General features: G+C 35.9%; 1 protein-coding gene across 1 annotated transcript; it reads right to left on the minus strand.

Moving 5' to 3' along the window:
- Positions 1–933: 933 nt before the first annotated feature.
- On the minus strand, positions 934–25,396 carry MS3_00002461 (uncharacterized protein). Its single transcript, XM_051210062.1, has 2 exons — positions 25,238–25,396; positions 934–25,190 (listed from the first exon to the last, which is right to left on the minus strand). Exon 2 carries the CDS (start codon positions 15,586–15,588, stop codon positions 14,968–14,970), a length of 621 nt encoding a protein of 206 aa, XP_051075551.1. The 5' UTR covers positions 15,589–25,190; positions 25,238–25,396; the 3' UTR covers positions 934–14,967.
- Positions 25,397–25,604: the final 208 nt, after the last annotated feature.

Genomic DNA, 25,604 nt, shown 5'->3' on the forward strand with positions numbered 1-25,604 from the left:
GAATCTGTTCACGTGTACGTGATAGGAGGGCTAGGTCATCTGCGAAGTCCAGATCGTCTAATTGGTTCTGAGCTGTCCATTGTATTCCGTGTTTTCCTTCAGATGTCGAGGTCTTCATAATCCAGTCGACCACCAGAAGAAAGAGGAAGGGAGAGAGTAAACAGCCTTGTCTGACTCCGGTCCTTACTTGGAATGCATCTGTCAGCTGTCCTCCATGCACTACTTTGCACTGTAGTCCGTCGTATGAGTTCCGGATAATATTGACAATCTTCTCAGGAACTCCGTAGTGTCGAAGAAGTTTCCATAATGTCCTCCTATCTACACTGTCGAATGCCTTTTCATAATCAATGAAGTTGATGTATAGTGACGAGTTCCACTCAACTGATTGTTCGACGATGATCCGTAGTGTTGCAATTTGGTCTGTGCACGACCGATCCTTACGGAATCCAGCTTGTTGATCTCGAAGTTGGGCATCTACTGCATCCTTCATCCGGTTCAGCAACACCCTGTTGAAGACTTTTCCTGGTATTGACAGTAGTGTAATGCCTCTGTAGTTTTCACATTTGCTCAGATCTCCTTTCTTTGGAATCTTGATGAGGTGTCCTTCTTTCCAGTCCATTGGCACTTGTTCCTCCTCCCAAATCTTTTTGAATAGAGGGTAAAGCATGCTTGTGGTTACTTCGACGTCTGATTTCAGTGCTTCAGCTGGTATGTTGTCGGGTCCTGCTGCTTTCCCGTTCTTGATTTGTCTGACGGCCATTCTAATTTCTTCCGTCGTTGGTGGGTTGACATCTATAGGAAGATCTGTGTGTGCTGCTTCGATGTTCGGTGGATTCATTGGAGCCGGCCTATTCAGGAGTTCCTCGAAGTATTCTACCCATCTGTTTCGCTGTTGTTGAATTTCAGTGATTGGCTTGCCTTCTTTGTCTTTGACCGGCCTCTCTGGTTTACTGTATTTCCCTGATGGTTTCTTCGTTGTATCGTGAAGCTGTTTCATATTTCCTTCTCTAGCAGCTTTTTCTGCCGTCGTTGCTAATTCTTCCACGTATTTCTTCCTGTCGGCTCTAATGCTCCTCTTCACTTGCTTGTTTGCTTCTATGTATTCAGCTTGTGCTTGGACTTTCTCCGTTTAATTATGCAAGTTATCATATAGAATTTACATAGATAACACCGCTTCATTAGAATAAAAACAGCCATTCACAATAATTGTACAATTTTAAAATAGGTGATCGGAAGTGAATATGCATATAGGGTTGACGGATATAATTCATTATTTGATATTATGAACCGATGAAAGTTAAGACAGCATTGAAAGCCTGGAAGCTCTGGACGGCCGTTTCGTCTTAGTCTGGACTCCTCAGCACTGTGCATCTACGTCTCCAAACGTGGCAAATTGAACCCAGGACATTTTGTCTTGTGTGAGGACACCTAAACTCTAGACCACCGAGTCGGCATATTACGGTGTTAATATCTAGCTTAGGTCGGTGCAGGATTTCAACCAAAGTCAACAATCTCTACAACTCCGTACTTACAACTATCATTCGCTCACTAGTGACTAGCTTTGAGAGGAAATTTCTGCAATTCTAGTGAGAAACCCAGATAAATAGAATTCAACCATGTCAGATGTGAGGCAGTTGACCACCGAAGACAATGGAAGGTGGTCGCCCAATGTCGAGGATCGACTGAAGTTAGACAACGACACTGTCGGATGCCAACCTAGTGATCTACAATTTAAGTGTTCTCATACAAAACAAAATGTCCTGGGTTCAATTTGTCATACCTGGAGTTGTGGATGAGCACTGCTGAGGAGTCTATACTAAGACGAGACGGCCGTACAGAGCTTCTAGGCTTTCAATGATGCTCTACTGTTCATCAGTTCATGATTTAAATAATACTCAACAATCTCCACAATCTTGAACTGAAAATAATTAATTAATTAAGACAACTCCGAAACAGTATGATCACAAATACTATGTATCTATGATCCTTAAATCTTTGTGGTGAGTACATGTTGTCTAAGCTACTGTATTGGTATACAAAAATTGATACTTCTGTGACTGTAAGCGGTTTATAGAGATTGCCGAGTGTCACAGTTTACATAACAAGCTAACCTAAGTTAAACAACGATTAAAAACCAAAAAAAAAACACCAGATATCATTTTCGTCATTAAATGTGAAGCCACATCCCACTGCGAATCGAATTTAGTATATTTAGGTCACTCAGTGTATCAATGACTGTTCGAAACATTCAGTCCGAATTTCTAAACTTCAATCAAATCACGATATTGTGTAACTATTTTTCCAGTCTCATTGGTATCCATTGCTTCTTGGTATTCAATGACTGTCTAACTATAGTCAATTTGTGATATAAACTATGAAGAATATTTCTCGTATTTAGCCAATCTGTAATATGGCTCAACGGTCGATACTAACCCGTAATTTAAATGAACTACTCTATAAACACAGCTATGAGATGGAAGGGATGTATCATCTAAGTTGGATGGTAATATCCTGCTGATAGTGTCGTCTGAAGCGACATTAAATGTGTCACATAATTCAACCATCCACCTCAAAGATTATAACACATCTTCTAAGGCACAATCTATCTTGGAATAGTTCATTTGTAATCCTACAATAAGTAGCATTTAGTTAAGCAGTTTGCGGTGACTATTTCAAGTAGACGAGACCCAATTTGAGAGTATGTACTCAATTTCTACTGTATATATATCTAGGCATTTGTGGTTCGAACTCATGACTTACTTACTTACGCCTGTTACTCCTAATGGTGCATAGACCGCCGACCAGTATTCTACAACCCACTCTGTCCTGGGCCTTCTTTTCTAGTTCCATCCAATTCTTGTTCATTTCTCTCATGTCTATCTCCATTTCTCGCCGTAATGTGTTCTTTGGTGTTCCTCTTTTCCTTTCGCCTTGAGGAGTCCGTGTGAGGGCTTGTCTTGTGACGCAGTTGAGTGCTTCTCTCAATGTGTGTCCCATCCACTTCCAGTGCTTCTTCCTAATTTCTTCCTCCGCTGGGATCTGGTTTGTTCTTTCCCACAGTTGGTTGTTGCTAATAGTGTCTGGTCAACGGATCCGAAGTATTTTACATAGACAACTGTTAATAAACACCTGTATCTTCTGGATGATGGCTTTCGTGGTTGTCCAGGTTTCTGCCCCATACAGTAGAACTGTCTTGACATTTGTATTGAAAATCCTGACCTTAGTGTTGGTTGACAGAGAGTTGCTTTGAGTTCCAGATGTCCTTCAGTTGTAGATGTGCTGCTCTTGTTTTTCCGATCCACGCTTTCACATCCGCATCAGATCCATCATGTTCATCAATGATGCTGCCCAAATATGTAAAGGTTTTTGCATCTTCCAAATCTTCTCCGTCAAGTGTGATTGGATTGGTGCATTCTGTGTTGTATCGGAGAATCTTGCTTTTCCCTTTGTGCATATTGAGACCTACTGCTGCTGCTGCTGCTGCTGCTGAGGCTGCTGCCACACTGGTCGTCTCCTCCTGCATTTGTTGTTGTGTGTGCGATAGAAGAGCCAGATCATCTGCGAAGTCTAGATCGTCCATCCACATCCTAGATGTCCACTGTATCCCACGTTTCCCTTCATATGTTGACGTCTTCATGATCCAGTCGGTCACCAGGAGAAAGAGAAAGGGTGAGAGTAAGCAACCTTTCCTGACACCGGTCTTTATCTCGAACAAGTCTGTCAATTGTCCTGCATGCACAATTTTGCAGTTTACTCCATCATATGAGTTCTGTATGATATTGACTATCTTCTGCGGCGCGCCGTAGTATCGAAGAAGCTTCCGTAGTGTTGTTCTGTCCACGCTATCAAATGCCTTTTCGTAGTCAATGAAGTTGATGTTGAGTGATGAATTCCATTCAATTGATTATTCCACAATGATCCGTAGAGTTGCGATTCGTTCGGTACACGTTCGATCCTTACGGAATCCAGACTGTTGGTCTCGAAGTTGGGCGTCTACGTCCATGAACTAGTGGTTAAAACAAAATTAAGCAATTCCAACTCAATTGCCAGTAAATCCAATCACAAAACTATTATTGACTTATCTTGGCTAGAAAACAGGGGAAGAACAATTAATTTGTTACTTCTGAGTAGTGACTAAAAATGGAATCCAGGACTTTGGTTTCGTCATCATCGTTCATCATTATGTGTTCTCATTGATAAATTTAGCAAAAAAAATCATTTTTTACTAAATTTGTTATAGATATTACATAACTCATTTACGATAGTTTCGTCCGAACAATTATTGTTCGAACTATCATTGTTTTACGATTATCATTTATCAGAATGGGGATTTGTGGAGATTGTAGTAATTATAATAGTTGAATCCATGAGTCAATTTAAGCTAGATCATTATTGAGAACCTCGAAGCAATGGACTGCCGTTTCGTCCTAGTATGGAACTCGTCTCACACGAGGGACTCAAGCCCAGGACCTTTGGCCTAATGCGCGAATACCCAACCTCTAGACCACTGATCCGGCATCGAATGGTGAGGATGTCTAACTTAGCTTAGAATGAATCATGAATTCAACTATTAAAATTAAAACAACACCCACAAATCCAAATCTTGATAATAATCATGTGTTCACTGGTGACTAGCTTCAAGATGAATTTCCTGAAGTTCTGGTGAGCAGCCGTGACCAATGGAGTCCAATCCGTGTTCAGTGGAGACAGTTATCCCTATCGGACAATGGACGAAGGGTCATCCAAGGTCATGGATCGAATGAAGTTAGACATCAACACCGTTGGACACCGGATCAGTGGTCTAGAGCTTAAGCATTCGCGTACGAGACCAAGGGCCCTGGGTTTGAGTCCCACGTGTGGGATCGTGAATGCGCACTACTAGGGAGTCCCATACTAGGTCGAAAAGTCCGTCCATTGCTTCCAAGTTTTCAATGGTGGTCTAATTTATATCACTTGAGGTTTTCAATAAAAAAACTAGTTTGTTTGAAATGTGGTAGACAGTCAAAACCAGGACGTGTATTTCATCCTATATAGGAGTCGTCATATGAATGAACCTGAGCCATGGTGTTGATATCCATATTGACATTCAAATCCAGCACCTGTCACTTTAAACTTCAACATGTTATGCATTAAACAACTAATTTCAGAAAGTCAAAACTTGTTAAACGTGTATGAATATATTAGTAATCTAATGATTTTTACATAGTGAGAAACACAGGTTTTAGACTTCACTTCTAACCACATACCAAATATCCTACAACTTGTGATCCGAAAGTATGTCAAGGTATCATTTCACAGCGTACATATACACATACATATCCAGTCTTGAATGTGAACAACAGGTTAAATCCAAACCCAGTTTTTGAATAGTATGATTAACATTATTTACAAGACTCTGATATACATTCGAAAAAAATCTGTACAAAACTCGTAAGATTATTTAAGTTCTCTACGAGTTCTAATTAGAAGTCGAACTAAATTGAATTTTATTGTTCGAGTTGTAAAGTAGCCAGTACTCTAAGTGATTCGACATCGTATCCACTATATTTTCATGTCTAGTGGTTGGAAGTGGTCGGCAGGAAACCATAGACTTATCTTTCATTCTACTTGAAACTCATCAGCCGTGTACACCTACAATCTTGTGAGAGTCAGTGCTCTCTGGTGGATTCGAACTCGCATCCCCCACTTTCAGGTTCAAAATGTTACCACTGAGTCATTCGGTATGTGACTGGTTAGACAGTTTATCATCTAACCTTGCGATCATCAGAAGTGCACATCGATAGTTGCACAAGCGATCTAACTCACAGTATATAAATTATAATTGGAGATGGAATACAATCAACTCCTTTTTTCCATTCAGGCAGTCTCTGATATCGTACAACTCCCATAAACAGTAATACCAATGAATCACGGTCTCACTCACTCATTTTTCGTTTACTCATTCACAAGTTCGATGAGTGACTGTTCGACTCCCATCCAACTTAACTTGACAGATCACAATTTAACTTAAGAACCTCATAATGCTCATGTATAGAAATTAATTATCAATGAACAGACGAATCAACTGAAGTAGAAAAGATGAACCACTGAGATTTTAACACGCTATATAGTCTAAATGCGTTGCAATCCATAGGGGACATCAAGTTCCTTAAATTGGATTGCGTTCTCAGTTGTGAGTGAGCAATATGAACAGCTTCCAACTCGGAGTAACACACTGGTCAGTGGTTTGGGTAAACTATTTACCAACTTCTCAAATATCGTAACTGGTCTGTATGTTCCATGTTTGCTTAAACTGAATAGATATGAATGTTACTTGAAGGAATACACACTCGATTACAACAGGCTTATATATTATTGTCACATTAATTACTGAAAAACTCATATAGTGACATTGAAATTCTTGACCTATCTTCCTTTATATCTACCCTTCAATAAAATGAGAGACAACCATATTTGGAATAAGACACGTTATTTATGAGACAATGTAAAAACACAGTTGCAACAGCTAAACTGGTAAAAGAAACTATAGTGATTGACTACAGGTAGAAAATACTGACTGGTAAAAACCTTTGCCTAACTATTATTTCCAGACCATATGCGTCGCAGATTGATTTCAGTTGGAACATCATTGAAAAGCAAGGAGCATTGACACAGTACTCTCGTCTTGGTATGGGACTACTCAGCAGTGTGTACACGTGATCCCACCAGTGGTCAAGTTCGGACGTCGTCACAGTCACAGGGAATTTATTTCTGAATACACTGTTTCTGTTTTCGCTGGATAACTTTTACCCATTCATACTTCTCAACTCCATTGGAAACAGAAAGCACACTTTAAGCTTGTATGTTATCAAATTGGTTTTGAAGCTGCCAGAATAAAACTCAATCATCCCTAAAAAAGGAGGTAGGAGTAGTAATCTTATGGAGGTGTTTCGCCCAGTGCTTCCTCAAAATGAATTTATCCAGCATTTATATCTTCCAAGGAGATAGATGGATACTGGACTTTAATTTGTTGAAACGTGTACTATGACCATGAATCTAATGCACTGTCTTATCATATTAATTTGTGGATGTGGGAGCCAATGAGGTCGAAGTACGAATCCCTCAGGCCTCTACTAATTCCAGACACTGCTGGATTTAATGTGGTGCATTATGTATACCCCTTATTTAGATAGAGTCTGTATCCACAGGATGTGTTTAATGTGATTTATGAAACTTTTTTAGGCAAATCTTCCGGATAAACAATGTCATTATGTAAATGAATGTGATGAAGAAAATTATGAAAATTCCAGAAGTCATATAATGTCACTCGAAGGATGATGTAAATATAAACTGAATAAAGGTAACTAGTTGAACTATTGTTTATTCGTAACGACGGATCAAAGGAACTCGATGGATCATTATCTTGATGTTTTCAGTTTGGATGTAACCTATAAAGCAAACTACGAATACATATCTCTTTATCAAATTATTGTACTCGACATGAGTTTCATAACAATACCAATTTGTTTTGCCTTTCTTAGCCGAGAAACTACCAAAATGTATAGTCAACTCCTGGATTTCTTCAAATGAGCAACAAGCAATAGCAGCCTTGTAGAGATTATGATAGGAAGATTTGTTCAAATAAATTCGGAAGAACTAAATGATATTGACAACAGCTTAGTTGGAGATGCTCACCTTTATGAACTATGCGACATGTGACAACAGAACAGTAACGGAACATGCACCTTAAGTTTATGAATAAATCATTTCGGCGGGACTCTAATTTATGGACAACCTTTGAAAGAATCTTAAGCAACCTTGAGCCAATCAGCAAACAGTCAGTATAGAGTAAAAATATGTTATACAAAACCAAGAAAATAAACTGGATACACTTCTTATACGTGGTTCAAAAACTTGTCAAGGTTAGAAAGAGGTTCAGAGGTTCTAAAATCGTAATTCATGCAGTAGAAGAAAATCATCCATATAGCTACAGAATAGTCGGCCTCTGGAGCCATGATAAAGTCTCAAAAACTCTTTCAGCCTCGACCACATAGCTTCAATATTGTTTATGTGCACTCCGATTGTTGAGTGCACAAAAGGCTTCTTGTGGACAACAACATGATGCACATAACCAAGACTATGTAGGAGTCTGTACGCTCTCCAATCATCCGTATATATTGTAGTACCTGACTGCAGCTGGTGTGACTGGTGCTTTTATTATCCAGTTCGCAATAATTGTCGTAATTTGCCTTAGTTAAGAATTATATATGGGGTTTTCATCACGAACTGACATCGGCTATGATGCCAGAAATTGATTTAGCCAAATGGATGAAAGGCTTTCGCGTTAAAATCCGAGATCTATTATCTTATACCTGATTGATCCGTCCACAAATTATAGTCCCACCGTTTTATTTGTTATAGCCGCTCAGTTATCACGTTTTGTACAAAATTCCCTGTGAACCGATTGTACGTTAGCATTAAGCACTGAAGTTGGCGCCGTAACCTTGAAATATCTAAAATGCCTCTGACTGGCTCGTCCATCAATTAGAGTCTCGCCATGATTTCTTTAAATCCTAAATATCATTAAAATTTTACATACAATCAAAAGTAAATGGTTACCATGGTATTCAACTAACCAAATAACCTGTTATTTATCACCAATTAAATATTTATTTTGGTTGAAATAAAAAGTTTGACCATGGACAAATTGAGAACATATTTGAATAGCACTCAAACCAATCATTATTCCTTTAATATTTATGTTCATACACTCAAAATTTAGCCTGAGACATATCAAATAAGCTACAGTCGGTATATTGTAAGCTAATATGAAACACTAGTTGATTATAGGTCATTTAATAAACACGGTAATAAGCAATAGAAAAAGACTTTATGTGTATATAAATCCATTCAAATTGCCTCATACATAATATCAGTACAGTGAGATGAAATTATCAAAGAAAATGTAAGAGTATTGACAATCTGAGTAGTAGCAGGAGGAAAAATTAGACGTAGACAATATGATTCGTGAATAAAAATTGAACAGCTCTGTGCCATTGTGATCAATTATATGTCTGTCATTCGACGTCTTCAGATATCGATTACAATCATTACGAGTTAACTGGTTTTCATTTATTTACACGGCCTATTATACTCCATGGATTGATTATACGTATCGTCTTGATGGCCAATTAACTTTTTATATCATTAAAAAACAATGTGTGTCAAGGTAGACGGTGGTTAGATATACATGAATGTAGTACAGAAATCTACATCAATAATTTCTCTTCTAACTACACAAACTGAGCATATTTGAATTAGTTATTCTTGAGAAGAGGGTTTCAGGAATGTCTAATTAAGTATTGAAAAGAATTAATGGCACTTATATGAATTGGTTTAAATTATCACAGTGTAACTTTAGGTGATTGGATATCGTCAGCAGAAAAATATTGAACTAAAGTTTATGATCAGTTAATTAGTCATATACATCTTAGAGCCTCGAAGGTATATCTATCAGTTCAACTTACCACACTACATTAATACATGGAGAAGAAATTATCAAGATAAATGTTGTCAGACAATTAACAGTACTGGTGGTAGTAGAAGGAAACATTATGAGTGTGACAATATGATCAGAAAGGAAGGGATGAATTCTTGAAGCAAACAAAGTATGAGATGATTTTAAAACTCAAGATATGAGCGAAAATACAGAGTGAATTCATTCTAGTCTGTTCTGGCAGATCCTGTGACATGGTAACACGTGTACCTCAACGACGCAGTTCTTAGTGACTTCGTAAAATGATCCTGGATCCCAGCTTCAACCGATTCCTATATCAGCAAATATAAGTGATCGAGGGAAGATTTGGTTAGGAATATGTGTTACATATCTTATTTAAGTCAATCTATTAAACCTTACAGCCTCATCAATAGATCTGTCATCTTGGCCTAGTACACCTAAAGATATCAGCTTTGTCGTACTGTATAAATGTTATTCGTTCACCATCTCATTCGAGATCTGTTTAGTAGCTATTTTTTCAGGGTAACTAAATTATGATCATACCTAAATGTCCTGGGTTCACTGTCCAAACTAAAGGGAGAGTTTACTGCGCAGCAGTTTGCTCCGTTCCACTTTGTGGATGTGAAACATGGCCATTAAGAATATGGGATATTTTTAGTTTATCAGTATTCGATCATAAGACTTTGAAATAGTAATCATGTATTTTGGGACCACGAAGTAACCAATGTCTAGGTTAGGAATAGGGCACTGGGAAACCATGGAGAATCGCATAATGAGGTAGTAAATATTCATCAAGTGAGGTGATGAGGACATTTGTCTCGTATGGTCAGCCGCAACCTACCTCGACAGGTGATGTTTTCTGATGTGATTATCGTAACTAAAGCTTATAGTCTCTGAATGAAATGGCTCAAAATCGTTTGGAATGACTCAGATTCATCCAATATTTGTCTTCCCCCAAATCCTGAGCTTCTGAATTCCTCATGACGTTTTGTCTTTTTGTTTCACTAATTTATATTTTCTTTTTGAATCGTACCTTCAATACCTAAACTTTCCTATTACTACTGATACTATTACTATCTCAACTATCCAGGGATTTAGCCTGACGACTGACTAATTGACGAACAGACGGATGGATAAACACTCCCGCGGATTCTCATGCTACGACGAAACGGCTATCCAATGCTAATTGTTTATCACTAGATCTTCAGTTAGTATCAATTCGTGTTTGGAACTGATTGCGTTAATAAGATTATCTAACAATTAGTGTTGGAATGGATGAAGACTCAGTTGTGGACAACCAAATCATATTTTGATGTGAAATCACAGAGTTCTTTCATCAAATGTGAAAACCATACGTTCAGTACTTCATTTGCAAATCCTCCATCAATTATCTCATTGCCATAGCAATTACTCTCTGTTCTCGTTCTCTTCGATTCGATCATCCCAGCCTTCTGATGCCAAGTTTTCCAATCTCGATTGGTGTGACATAAGTAGTATGACTGACATTCAGGCGTTCGACACTAACTTCCTAGTCGCATCTAGGTTACTGGAATTATCGTATTGTTAGATACAAAACTGTGGAGAAACATTTAAAATAAGAATGGATGTTTCACTTTAAGTTTTGTCGATGTACAGAAAGCAACCTTATTTTTAGGTTCATGGATAACTTCTGACCTCTGGAAACCTCATTAATAATGCTAAATACTTAGTAGAGTGTTTAGTCAGCCTGTGGTGTGTGCTACTTATATTGACATAAGTAGTAGATGATGTTAGTCGTGAACAGAAGGTCTGGCATCAGAGAAACAAGAGGATCGAACAGTTAAGAATGGAAACAGAATGCAATTTGTATGAAAATGCAAGAACAATGAAGTCTGAGTCACTATGAGACAATTGGTGGACATTTTGCAAATTAAGCATCTACTATTTGTCCTGTAATTTTGTGTTAAATACATTCGATTGTTCCCATTGATGTTCTTGTTCACTACAAGCCAACTCTTGAATGAGTTTTGTGGGGGTTCGTTCAATTATCAACTCTGTTTAATTACTAAAAAACTGATCATCTATGTATATTATCAATTATTTATGGGTTAATGTACTTGGTTTCAAGCTACACTGTTTATTTGTAAACTAACTAGTCTAACTAAATACCCAAAAATGAAGTAGGTAGAACAGGGTTTGAACCTACGATCGACAAACAAAGTGTCAAATATCCTTTTAATAATTAAATCAACGATCTATTCCAATGAACTTTGAATTTACGTAGGATAAGTTTAGTATATTCACCAACTAAATTACAATAATTTAAACGATTATTTAGTAAATCATCATACATAATGAATTCCAAGTAGAATTTTACAAACCACTGTATTTTTGCTTTTCGAATTAATAGAAGTGTGAATATCATGAAAGTTATATTCACTTGGTGTTGTTTTACTTGTATCTTGTTGGCATATGTGCATCCTGTGCGGAACGTCTCGATATTGCCTTAATTCCCAAGCTGTATAAGCAAAGATGGATAGTGGCTAACAGTGGAATCCACTTTGACGCACGTTTCGTCCCGTTTGGGACTCGTCAGTCGGATGTGCTAACAAGAGGCTGATCAATGGCCATCCTAAATAAAATTGGGAAGACACAAGTAAACAACACCAAGTGAATATGTCTTCACCTATTGCACAAGCAGGTGGCTATCGAGACTCACTAGCTAAGTGGATAATGCGATGGAGTTTGATGCGAACGTACTGGGTGCGAGTCCCAGAGTGAACATCAACTCTGAGATGCAGGTATATTCAGCTGACGAGTCCCAAATAGGATGAAACTAGCGTCAAACTGGATTCTACTGCTAACCACTATCCATCTTTGCGTATATGAAAGTTGCCTGGTTCACGTAAAAAAAATTGATGATCTAATTCTCAAAGGTCGTAAACTTATTTTACCAGCAAACATCAGTTTATTTAAAACTAGTAAGTTATGTCACGACTACTAAATGTGATTGCTTAGTCGAAAGTATAGAAGAAATCATGGAATATGCTGATAGAATGTGATAAATAGTTGGATATTATGATTATTACATATAATATTGGACTGGATACAAACGCTAATGAAAGCTTATTGGCTATTGGTCATCCAGTCGATCGATATCAACATACAGTCTGACAAAAATTTATATCGGGCCAAGTTACAATACATAAAGAAAAGAAATTGATAAGATAGTTAGAGAGGAAATGACAATAGAAATTATAATGGTGACAATGGTAATGTAATAAAAGTGGAATTGAAGTCAAACTTGTCCACCTATGTAAGACTATGCTAACAACGATCATGTACTCACTAATGACTAGCTTCAAAAGGAAATATTTTGGAGTTTTAGTGAAAAACCCTGATCAGAGAAGCTACACTGTGTCGGGTGTGAGGAAGGTACCTACTGAAGACGGTCGAACACGATTGGTCAGCATTACGGAGTCACTGAATTAAGCCTTGTGGTCAAGAGGTTAAGCGTTTGCGCGAGTAATCGAGGGTCCTTGGTCCAGCCCTTGCTTATAGGGCCGTATATATACGCTTCTGAGGAGTCTAATACATGGATGAAACGACTGTTCAAGGCTTCCAACTTTTCAATGATGGTCTTTGATCTGTTCGTGATATCAATAAAACAGAATAAATTAGATCGATAATTGTGAACTATGAGAATAAGACAAAACTGAACTAAATACAACTTTTCTACAGCGATAAGTCTAATAGTTATATTACTCTATGTTAAAATATAGGTCATCATTTTTAGGCGAAGTCCAAACGAAAAGTTTGTAACTTCATTAACGGATTCTATGCCCTATTCTAACCATGCCTAGTGTTCTTTCCATTTATTTTTATATCATGATGTTAGATAGTTGGATGTTATGGACGGGAACCGTGAATCTGGGGTTTCGTACCAGTTAGTGCCTATTAGGAAGGCATACCTGCAATCTCCAGGGGTTTAGTGCTTGGTAGAAATATCTCAGAATACAAATTTGGGTGACACAGATTCGAATCTACCAACGAGCATAGGTTCCTTTCAGATTGAAGGTACGCCTTTATAACGAGTTCCAACTTCTACGAAATATTTGTCCATGTCTCCTGCGGACTACCTAACACCTCAAATCATTTAAACTACTTCTCATAAGATAATTTGATCAACTGAATTCAATCAATCTTAAATGACTAAATAATAGTGATATTGGTCACTATTACATGATCAGACAATATTGGTGATGTCATTCAATAATCGGTATCATGATGCACCTTATATTCAACCATCTAAAATGGTAAACGTATACAACACCAATAATCAAATACATAAAATTGGTCACATACACAATAATTGAAAAGTTATACAATCAGTTTGTTTTATTGATTGTATTTGTCTAGTATTTTCAAAACTCACTCAAATCATTCACTGTAAATATGTAACATTCTTTCAGATCATTATGAGAATTCTATCACTTAAGTTACACACATCGAATTGTGCATTCCCCCCCCAAAAAGAATCATCATCAGTTTTACACAGTTTGAACCAGTGTCATTATTTGTCAAATAAAATTATAATCAATCTATATATATACACATACAAACATATACACACAACCATAAAGAGTCTAAATTAATGGTCGTTCAGTTATATATAACATACATACGTACATACATACATACGTACATACATACATACGTACATACATACATACGTACATACATACACACACACGTACACACTGCTAATCACTATGGCTAATCCATAGGATAATACATTATCAAATACAATCAGGTATTTTTTTAAAATCTATACACATACGCGTATAGGAGTACTTTTGTAGGATGAAAATATAAAAACCTATTGTCCTACATTCTGGACATCGTTGAATGTCGTAAAATTGGATCATTTAGTTACAAAAAAAGGGTGAATTCAAAATATAGATTTGTATAAGTATGCACATTATAATTGGAACAACATGACAACATAGTTGACTTCTCTTTTAAAATCAATATTGTCTGTATTAGTAAGAAAGTAGGTGATTTCATGACTGAATGAGTAAATGGGTTTATATGCTTATATATTCGACGTTCAGAAGTTTCATAGGATTTTCGTTTAATTTTATCCAAGACTTGTAGTTAACATCATTTGATGTTGCAAAAAGTAGAAATTTATCAGTTTGTATTGATAGTTGCATGATATCCAGTTGTACAAAGCAGGGACATCACTTACTTTGCTTATGCCTGTTACTCCTTGTGGAGGAGCACAGACCGCCCACCAGCATTCCCCATCCAACCCTATCCTGCGAAATCCTTTCCAGCTCCTTCCAGTTATTATTCATCCTTTTCACATCTGTTTCTATTTCCCGACTTAATGTGTTCTTTGGCCTTCCGCTTTTCCACTTCCCTTCACGATTCCAAGTTAGGGCTTGTCTCGTGATACAGTTTGACGATTTGCGTAATGTAAGTCCTATTCATTTCCATCGTCTTTTCCTAATTTCCTCTTCAGTTGGAAGCTGGTTTGTTCTCTCCCACAGAAGGCTGTTGCTGATGGCATCCGGCCAATGGATGTTGAGTATCTTGCGTAGACAGCTATTTATAAATACTTGTACTTTCTTGATTGTGGTTGTTGTAGTTCTCCAAGTTTCAGCTCTGTACAGTAGAACTGCCTTGACGTTCGTATTGAAGGTCCTGACTTTGATATTGGTTGAAAGTTGTTTTGAGTTCCATATGTTCTTCAACTGTAAGAATGCTGTCCTTGCTTTACCAATCCTCGCCTTTACGTCTGCATCTGAACCTCCTTGTTCATCGATGATGCTTCCTAGGTATGTGAAGGATTCTACATCTTCAAGACTTTCGCCATCAAGAGTGATTAGATTGCTGTTCTTCATTTTGAATTTGAGGACCTTGGTTTTTCCTTTGTGTATGCTGAAGCCTACTGATGCAGAGACTGCTGCTACACTGGCTGTCTTTATCTGCATTTGTTCATGTGTATGCGATAAGAGGGCTAGGTCATCTGCGAAGTCCAAATCGTCTAATTGATTCTGAGCTGTCCATTGTATGCCATGTTTTTCCTCAGATGTCGAGGTCTTCATAATCCAGTCGACCACCAGAAGAAAGATGAAGGGAGAGAGTAGACAGCCTTGTCTGACTCCGGTCCTTACTTGGAATGCATCTGTCAGCTGTCCTCCACGCACAAAGTAAGAACATTAATCCTTTTAGAAGAATAGATATATTAGGCCGATATAAGTCAACAAGAACAGATTTGGATACAAGGAGATTATGAAGATCACCTCAAAATACTTGATAACAACTTAAAGCATACACAATATCAAGTTCCTTGAACTAAAGTGCATATTCCGATTTGTCCGATAGAATACGATCAACATGTGTGAATAGACAAATAAAATTTTAGTAACTATTCAGTTAGTGTATCTCAATCACAAACAAGGTCACTCAGTCACTATAATACGGATTACTAACTTCTCTGACACTAACAATGAACGATATGAATTCAAGTCGAGCAGAAAGTTTAAGTTTCATTATTATTACTAATATGTTTTTTTTAAAAACAAATATCAACTAATGATGGAGAGTGATATTAACAAGAGCGTCCACCATATTACTTACAGGGGAAATCTCATCAACCCTACTGGGCTCGAGACTGATTCAAGATGCTTGATTGGTTTATACTAACTCACATCACTTGTAGAGTAGTCAAGATGTCTGTCTTGCAAACAAAGGATGACTATTCTATCGATGATGAATAGCTAATAATTATATGGTTGAGACTTTTGTAACATTATTTATAAGGTTTTGTCTTTTTTCCTATTTTTGAGGTTAAGAACTGTATTAAGGCAATCTCCATTCTCGTTAGCGCATCTTCAGAAGCTTATAATATCTGAACTCAGTAGCTCAGCGCATTAGACATTATCGTTTGAAGTGGAAGTTATTGGGTTCGAGTCTCAGTATGAACGTGTATGATGAGAATTACTACTTGCATGTTACTCATTTCAAGGAAAGATCATACTTCTTTAGTTGCCAGGAAAAGAAGACTGAGTTTGGTGTGGTCTGGACGGTTTGATAAGGTGATATCAGTGCTCAAGCAACAATTACTTGAAGTTGTTCTCATATCACAGTTAGTTAATGAATTTGAATCTGACACTTTAAAATGTACTATTCAGTTCATGTAATCAATGTAACGATAATAATTGGATGAGCCAATCAGAATTGAGAAAACGACTTTCATTCTTTCGCCGCAAAATTCAAAAACAAAACAAAAAAACTTTCATTTTACATCGCATGATAAATCCTGTAAAAATACTTTTGTTTAATACTCAAGTATAAATAAAGTGAAAAATTCATGAGAAATCATAGCATGAAACACATGAATTATGACTGTATTCCAACCAGCTTGACAATACACAATGGAATATCCAGAGCCAAAAAATGTAAAACAAATTGATGCATTGACTACCAACAACAACAACAACAAAAAGCAAACACAACGAATAATGAAATCAATACTTGCTACAGTTAAAAACTGCACAAATATGTATTTCTACTAAATTTAAAGGAGAATAAAAGAGTGAATGACTGAATAAGTCAGTCAGTCAGCAACAACGTAGGACTTCGTACGTACGTACATCAGTTCAAGTTGCCATACCACATTAGCACCGAAATACAATTGTCGACTCAAATCCCATAGTGGTAGAGGTAGTAAAAGTATAAGTAGTAATCGGAAGGATTAGGGTTTGAACATGTTATTCAAGGAGTATAATCCAGTGAAATACATTTGGAAAGAGAAAAAGAAAAGGAACATGGAGAAGTCAGAAGATTAAAATTTGGGAGAACACAAAGAGTGGATGCACCTGGTACGTTGCAAACGATTTTCAGTCATGTCACTCAAGAATAACATTAAACGTATGAATTATTTGTTTCGAAATGAATAGGACTTCTTCCGTAGTACAAAGTAGGACATGTCTAATAATAATAATAATAATAATAAGAATAATAATAATAATAATAATAATAATAATAATAATAATAATAATGATAATAATAATAATAATAATAATAATAATAGTAATAATAATAATACATGAGAACGTACGATTATATTGCAATAACAATTTTGCTATATGCATACAATAAAGATGTCAAATAATTAAGGTACAGAAAACCAGATTCCAGTGGAGGAGGAAATCAGGAAGAAGTGCTGGAAGTGGATAGGACACATATTGAGGAAAGCACTCAACTGCGTCACAAGGCAAACCCACACAACGAATCCTCAAGACCAAATGAGGAGAAGAAAAAGACCAAAGAACACATTACTTTGAGAAATGGGTACAGACATGAGACGAATGAACAAGAATTGGATAAAACTAGAAAGGAAGTCAGAGTGGGACAGTGTGGGTTGTAGAATGCAGGTCGGCGGCCTATGTTCCATTGGGAGTAATAGGCGTAAGTAAGTAAGTACATCAGGTAATATATGCAGAATTTATGGTTTTAATGAGTCTGGATTATAAATTGACAATAGAGGATTTCGAGCCGGTTATGTCTTAAATGGTAATAAAACTATTTATTAGTAAATTTAGAAAGTCATACTAGAAGGAGATATAGAAAAAATTATTCATTCAAAAGACCGCAAGCAAAAAGGCGGTAGGAAAAGGAAGCACATTAAAAAGGACGTATATCAAAAGAGAGACCATCAAAAAGGCACATTTATTAGGGGTAAGCAATAATTTATCCTTATTACCCTAATCATGTTATCTCGTACGTCTATTTAGAACAGCTAGAAGGTAATGTATTTAAAAGGATGCTCCAAAAATCCTTGAGAATCGTTTGGTGAATTTTACTGTGAATAAGATTTAAATGCGAGAAACATGACTTTCTTTTCGTCAGACTAAAAGGAGTAATAGGCGTAAGTAAGTAGGTGGTATAAACCTGTAAAATTAGGGCCACGACTGCCTGATCCCGACCGTTATTACTACCGTGACGTGGTGAACCAAGCGAGCTATACTGGCTAGAAAAACCGTTCCTCAAGGTTCTACTATGCCAGACAGGTCGGTTGAAGAGCGGTAAGACTAAAAGCAGCGGCTTTTAAAAAGAGAATGTAAAACAATCACTAGTTCTTTACAGGAACATTTAATCAACTGTGGTCTAGCTTCAATTAACTCATGATCTCAACTATTGCGATTACTATTCAGTTTGTTTGTCGTTTTTCTTTATATTTTTCAATTAGACTATTATCTGACCCATAAATTATTTTCTTCCTCACCCCTTGATTAGTGCGTATCCTCATTTAATATCTAGTCGGCTCAGTGGTCTAGTTGGTTAAGCACCTGGCGCGAGACTGATAGGTCCTGTGTTCGAATCTCGCGGGGTGCGGGATCATGGACGCGCACTGCAGAAAAGTCCCATACTAGGATGAGACGGCCATTCAGCGCTTCCAGGTTTTCCATGGTGGTCTAGCTTCAGTTGACTCATGATTTCAATCAGTGAAATTTCTAAAATCTCCACAAAACCCCTTCTGATAGTAATCATCTGCTCACTACTGACTGACTTCAAGAGATACTCCTGGAGTCCTAGTGAGAAGCCGTTGCCAGTGGAGTTCAACCAGGTCTGTTGTTAGATATGAGCTCACTGAAAACAATGGTTAACGGTGGCACAACTTTGTGGATTGGTTGAAGTTAGACATTAACACCATTGGATGCCGGCTTAGTGGTCTTTTCTATCCTCCTATAGATATATATTTTCCATATAACTATATATACGAATGTGCAGTTTAAGGGAACGATTTCGTCGAAAAGAAAATGTTCTTCGCTGAATTATCTTTTTTCTTATTCAATGACACTATGGGTTATTTTAATTATCATCTTTATGCGAATAATTCAAGTAATTATGAGCTCACAAACCATCAAAGTAGTTCTTAACCTTGGAATCCTGTTTACTTTGGTATGCAATATTTCTGGTTCAATTAGTCGATCGTTAACAAAATACAACCTAGTACAAAATGTGCATCGTTCCAAATTTACACACTACAATAAAACAGAGAAAAGAAATGATCAAGACAAATTTCAGAGTAGTAACAATATAAGTGGTAGTAGAACAAAAAAATTGTGAGTAAGCAGTAAGATTTGAGAAGAAAAAGTGAAATTCATGGTTAAAAAAAAGTATTTGTTTTTGAGATAAAGAATAAATGTATTGTGTAGATCATTCCGACAAGTTTTAGGCCATTTCATGTTTAGTCATCGATCTTGACTAAAAACAAACTACGCGGACTCCAAATCGTTAATCTGCTCATACGGACACATTTAAATTCACCTCTTAATGACTTCATAGTATAAATCTACATTTTAGTTTTGGCATCCTACATTTTTCGCAGCCCACTAGTGCACCAACAAACGTCATATGTCAAGGTAGACTATCTTTGACCATACGTAATACATATCCAGTACATAAACACTTCAGTCGATGGATATTCACTAACTGATTTGTTATAATTACTTAGTATTCTGTATCTCACTTCAACATTACTCATTCTTTGGTCTCCAGACACGCAAGCAATGCTTCATAGGCATCTGTGATCAAACACTCATAATCTACGAATATCCTTTTTTCATAAGGGCTAACTTCCACAGACATAAAGTAGAATAGAAATAACTGATGTGTAGGATAGTCATCCTTTGTTTGTGAGATAGATATCTCAACTACTCTACAACTGACGTGAGTTAGTATAAGCATCCTGAATCGGTTCCACGATTATTTCAGTCAGAAGCCCAGTAAAGTTGATGAGACGTGTGATATTAATGGAGTGGTAAACGCAGTAAATCCCATCGCTACACAATGCTTTAGCCACTATTAGCCTGCCTACACAGTTTTTGCACTTGCTAAGACATTCTATCAGTTCCATGATCCACCAATCAGTACATTAGGAAGAGTAAACAACTTTCACTAATCTGTACTATCTTTATTCTTGAAATTTATAACAATCAGTCGAACTACCAGATACCGTAAATACTGAATCTCAAAAATACACAACAAGAAATTTATGTTATCAAACAGAGTAACAGGTTTATAGTTAATCAACTGTAATTTACGGACGGACAAATGATCTTGCTACAGTTATTGTGTCAAATAGAAGCTTATAGTGAAGAGGATATCAAAATTCCATCAACAAAAATAATGAATAAATACACATCAAACATAGTTTCTGTGATTTGATCCTGTAAAACAGTTTCCAAGGTTCCCCCACATCTGTTAAAATCATCTAATTATGACAGAAATTATTTGATAAACTACATACCAACACACATTCAAAGAGAAAACCAACAAAATATTGTGAAAAGATAAGAATGAAATTAGCAAAATATTAATGTGAAAAGTTAGTCAGTTAATCAAAGGTGATGTTGAATGCTGTTCTGAACAGTCTAGGAGTATGATTATAGAGAATAAAGGACAACTACTTGAGGTTGGTCACATATTATCTTTCAGTGAAGTGTTCGGAATGTATTAGCTCCGTACCAACAAGGCATTACTCTCAGTGACAGAAATCTGTGGGGCGAGGTGAGACATACTATTTTTGGATCCCATCCTTTTTAATTTTCTTCTTTCACTGAGGGGAGATGGCAGCACCATTGACTATGCTTGTGTTTTAGAGAAACGACTGATTGATATCACTTCCCTGTACAGTCGGGAGAATTATTTCATCATCACGCCTTACTTAATTGCTTTCAGTTCCATTTTTCTCCAGTCAATCTATGTGATATAGTAGGATACAAGAGATCAAGTGTTTCACTCGACAAAGTTTGATTCTGTCATCAGGATAGGCAAGTCTAAACACCAATGTAGCAGTAACGGTACGAAATGGAGAACTTAGTAGATGGGAAATAGAAATTGAGGAAGATAGAGGAATGTAAAATTAGGAATAATATTTATGATCAATACGTTTTAGGTTTATATCATTCTATGAATGTTCAAACTACTGATTATGATTATACTGTTTAATTCAGTCAAAACGAAGTCTGATTTAATACAAACATCTTTCAAACTGACAGGTAATAACTAAACTCTTCCATCTTATATACTATCCTTAACCTCAGTGTTACACATTGACTGTTACCAAATTAAAATCTAAGATCATTCAGTTAAAATCAATATTATTCATTGATTTCATACTACAGTATGAGCTGGGAAATAGTTCAGGGAAATAATCAATTCTTTTTTCAAGATATTAATTGTGTAATAATGAAATAAATATCCCCTATGTATCTAATAGTGAACGAGTATTGAGTATTTATGATGCAAAACACATAATCTACCCTACTAATGAATAGTTATCAAAAGGTAGAATAATTGGTGAACTAATTAACTTACTTAAATACAAAACCAAAGGATGTTGATCCAGTGATCTAGGAGTTAAGTTCTAGTATTGAGACACAAATGTCCTGGGTTCGATCCTCGGATAAATTGCACGTTCTCACTGTTGAGTAGTCTTATAATAGGACTAAGCATATGTTCAGCGGTTTCTAGTTTTCAATGGTTATTTAACTAAGATCAATGTGTGATATAATATGAAAATTATATATATGTATCACATTAGTGCTAAAGGTAAGTCATTGATCAGTTAATAACTGTCATACGTAACTATTGTCTATAACATAGAAATATATATTTAGACATAGTGATTAGGTAATACAGGGTTGGCTTTTGAAGTTCAGTGTGGAGATTTGTAGCTCAGGTGGATGATTTTGGTTCAGTGTATTAAATCCAAGTCTCAGTATGAATATCAGCAGTGGAATCCAGAGTAGAATACGTTTCCTAGGTTCCACTGATAATCACAATTTTGATGGAGTTCAACATCATCAAAATCATGCAACTGATTTACAAATCTTCTCCACCATCTTGATAATCACAATTAAATATATTTAATCTGTAATGTAGAGGGAATTAGTTCAGGAAACAGATTTATCCATAAGTTTACCAGAGCAGATTTAAGACTGAAACAAATTGTTGTCAAGTGCACACAAAAAAAGGTTTGGATTTTCTAATGATCTAAGCTGTTACAAGCCTAAAATAGTTTCTCTACAAAACATTTTAGGTTATTACATAAATTCATTTAATTATTGATTTATATCACTTATTTTATTTTAACACATAGATATTGGTACAAGGAGGCACCAACTACATATGCGCCACACAAATCTCATTTGATATGTGTGAGGGCTGGGATACTGCCCGGGTGCCCAAACCGAAACAGGTGGTTTTCTTAGGGGGCCACTCCCCGAGCCTTCGACCTGAAGGTCTGACCCACAAGGCAGTGGAGCATCGTGAGGAGATGCAGTCCTATGGAAGCCGGTGACCAACGATTGGTTCATACGCCATTTGCTCCCGCAAGATACTGGAGCTCATGTGCACCATTGATTTGGTTTGGGATCCGGTTAAAGCGCCGGACATTCACTTTTCGTCCTCTCATTTTCGTAAACAACAGTAGTGCCACGAGAAGGCAGTGAGTAGGACTTCGCTGGCAGAGGCTATATACGCGTGGCCATGTGAGAGCATTTCGAGAGGGAGAGTGGACTCTCCCTACTCTCGGCCACACTAGGGCATTTGGGGGCTATATATCACTTAGGATCTCTCTTATATTCTAACTAATGATAAATGAATGGTCACTGCTAGGACCTATTTATGAACTGATATTACATATGTATTCTTATTACATAACTCTTGGTATGATGCGATTTGGGTTGTTTGTCTATAAACCATGTATGTCTGAAATATATGATTGATACAATAAAAGCTGTGATTGTGTTCTAGGCTCAACCGAGCAGAACTAGACGAAAGATATCAATAACTACTCAGAAATGACCCCAGGTTGCTTGTACTGGTTAACGCATCATTTGTTTGGCATAATGCCAACGTCATATAAAGTCGACATTCTAATTGCTTATCGTATCACATGATAATGAACAAGGCAAAAGTCATAAACAATATTCAATCATAAACTATAACAATTATATAAACTATCAATAAGATAGTTTATGTCTATCAAAATAATGTAGATCAAAAATCGATAAGTTTGAGCATTTATGACCATTTCTTTATTTTATTCTATATTATTCATCATAGTAAGTTGATCAGTCTGCATCATGAGGTAAGCCCTAACTTGTAATCCTGAAAGGAAGTGTAAAAGAAGAAGACTAAAGAACACATTACGTCGAGAAATAGAATCAGATCTGAAAAAGATTGTCTATGACAAAGTTCGATGAAGAATGTTGATGAGCGGCCTATGCTCTTTCACAAGAAGTAACAGACGTAAGCAAGTAATTAATATTAAGTTTATGAAATCATTTACATAAATACTACTTATTATCTATCAACATATTTATATAATGAAACTTACTGTTTATCATTCCTTCATCAATGACAATATCTAGATCTGAATTAGATCGATTTTTTTTGTTCTTTTTCTTTTCTTTTATTAGAAAAAACATATTCGATTGAACTAACAAACATTATGAAAATATAAATTCACATAGTGTTGTTTTTAGGACTGTAATTGACCAATCTCTTATTGGTAATATATACATCCTATATGGATTGCTTCGATATTACCTTAAGTCATAAGCATAATAAGTAAAGATGGATAGTAGCTAATGATGGAATCCAGGACACCCGTTTTTGTTTCTTATATATATATATATATATATATATATATATATATATATATATATATTACTCAATTAATGAATTTGATTACTTAAATTAGTCTAGTCCATAACATTTCAGTTATTTCTGAACATAATGAATAAAAGATTGATTTTACCATAGTGATATTTTGTCTAATTATTGTTTATCTATGTATGGTATGACCTTGATTAAGGAAATGTGTAGGACATGTTACAGTGATATTTATATAATGATCATTTGTTACATAATGATTCAAGTAAACTATACTTTTTCTCTTTTCTCTTTTCTTTTTCTTTTTCTATTCAATGTATTAAAGGTAGTGTTACATATACGTGCACATATGGTGAAGTTCGAACACATCACTTCGACTTGACGTTTGTACTAATGATGATATTATTCCGAAGAATAATGAAAGTTTCATAATCAAACCATCCAGTTCAGAGAATAAAACTCCATATATATATATTTTCTTATTGAAGATTATTGATCATTGTTTGAATATACATTTCTCTTTTTGTTGCTTCTTTGACTAATTCAACATGGTTCTGTGATATCATCATTTTTTCAAATCATTTTAACTTGTGAATCTGTCATTTGATGATTGAATCTATAATGATCAATTGCTATCCAATAATAATCACTCATCATTTGAAATAGAAGAGAACAAAAAAAGAAGAAGAAAGTATTACCATACTGTTGTATGTCCTAAATCTAGGACTAACTAACTTTGGTATAATAATAGTAGTTTCAATGATCATTTCTATGTTATACAATTGTAAAGAAAAAAGTCCCGACAAATATGTGTAATTTCGGTCACATAAAGAATTGTCTATTAATGTGATCTTAGTATCTTTTTCTAATAATTAGTCTAGTTACGTAACAACAGATTGTCTAGAAATTAGTTTCTGTCTATATTGCCATTGTATACAATATAGACATACACACGTAACCATACACACATGCATCTCTACATATAAATACACATACATACATACATACATACAAACTATTTTTCATCAATAGTCTAAAATGAGAACAAAATAATTGGATTACCTATAGAGCGCAATTTTAATGTGATATATATATGTATATTTTTCTTTCTGGTAGTGTTTTATAATCCATTACCAACTTCTTGGCCTAGATACCAGATGTATCTGTTTTTAAACTGTAGACAGACTAAATCAAAGTGTTCTGCAGTACGTGCATAGGTATTAGACATGCACAAACTTGTATATATATATATATACCATAAATATGATCTTTGTGTCTATATTTGTATGTCTACGTGAATTGGAGTAGAATTTACGAGTAAACATAAATGTTTGAGTGAGTGAGTGAGTGCATGAATGAAATAAAAAGGAAGGAAATTGATCCATAATTAAATTAATTTGTATCGGTTGTTTGAATCTTTGTATTGATG

The sequence above is a fragment of the Schistosoma haematobium genome, chromosome 1 (assembly GCF_000699445.3).
Source record: "Schistosoma haematobium chromosome 1, whole genome shotgun sequence".
Classification (NCBI taxonomy): Eukaryota; Metazoa; Platyhelminthes; class Trematoda; order Strigeidida; family Schistosomatidae; genus Schistosoma; species Schistosoma haematobium.

Coding starts and splice junctions, on each gene's coding strand:
- MS3_00002461 (XM_051210062.1), bottom strand. CDS start 15,588: ATGAAGACCTCGACATCTGAGGAAAAACATGGCATACAATGGACAGCT.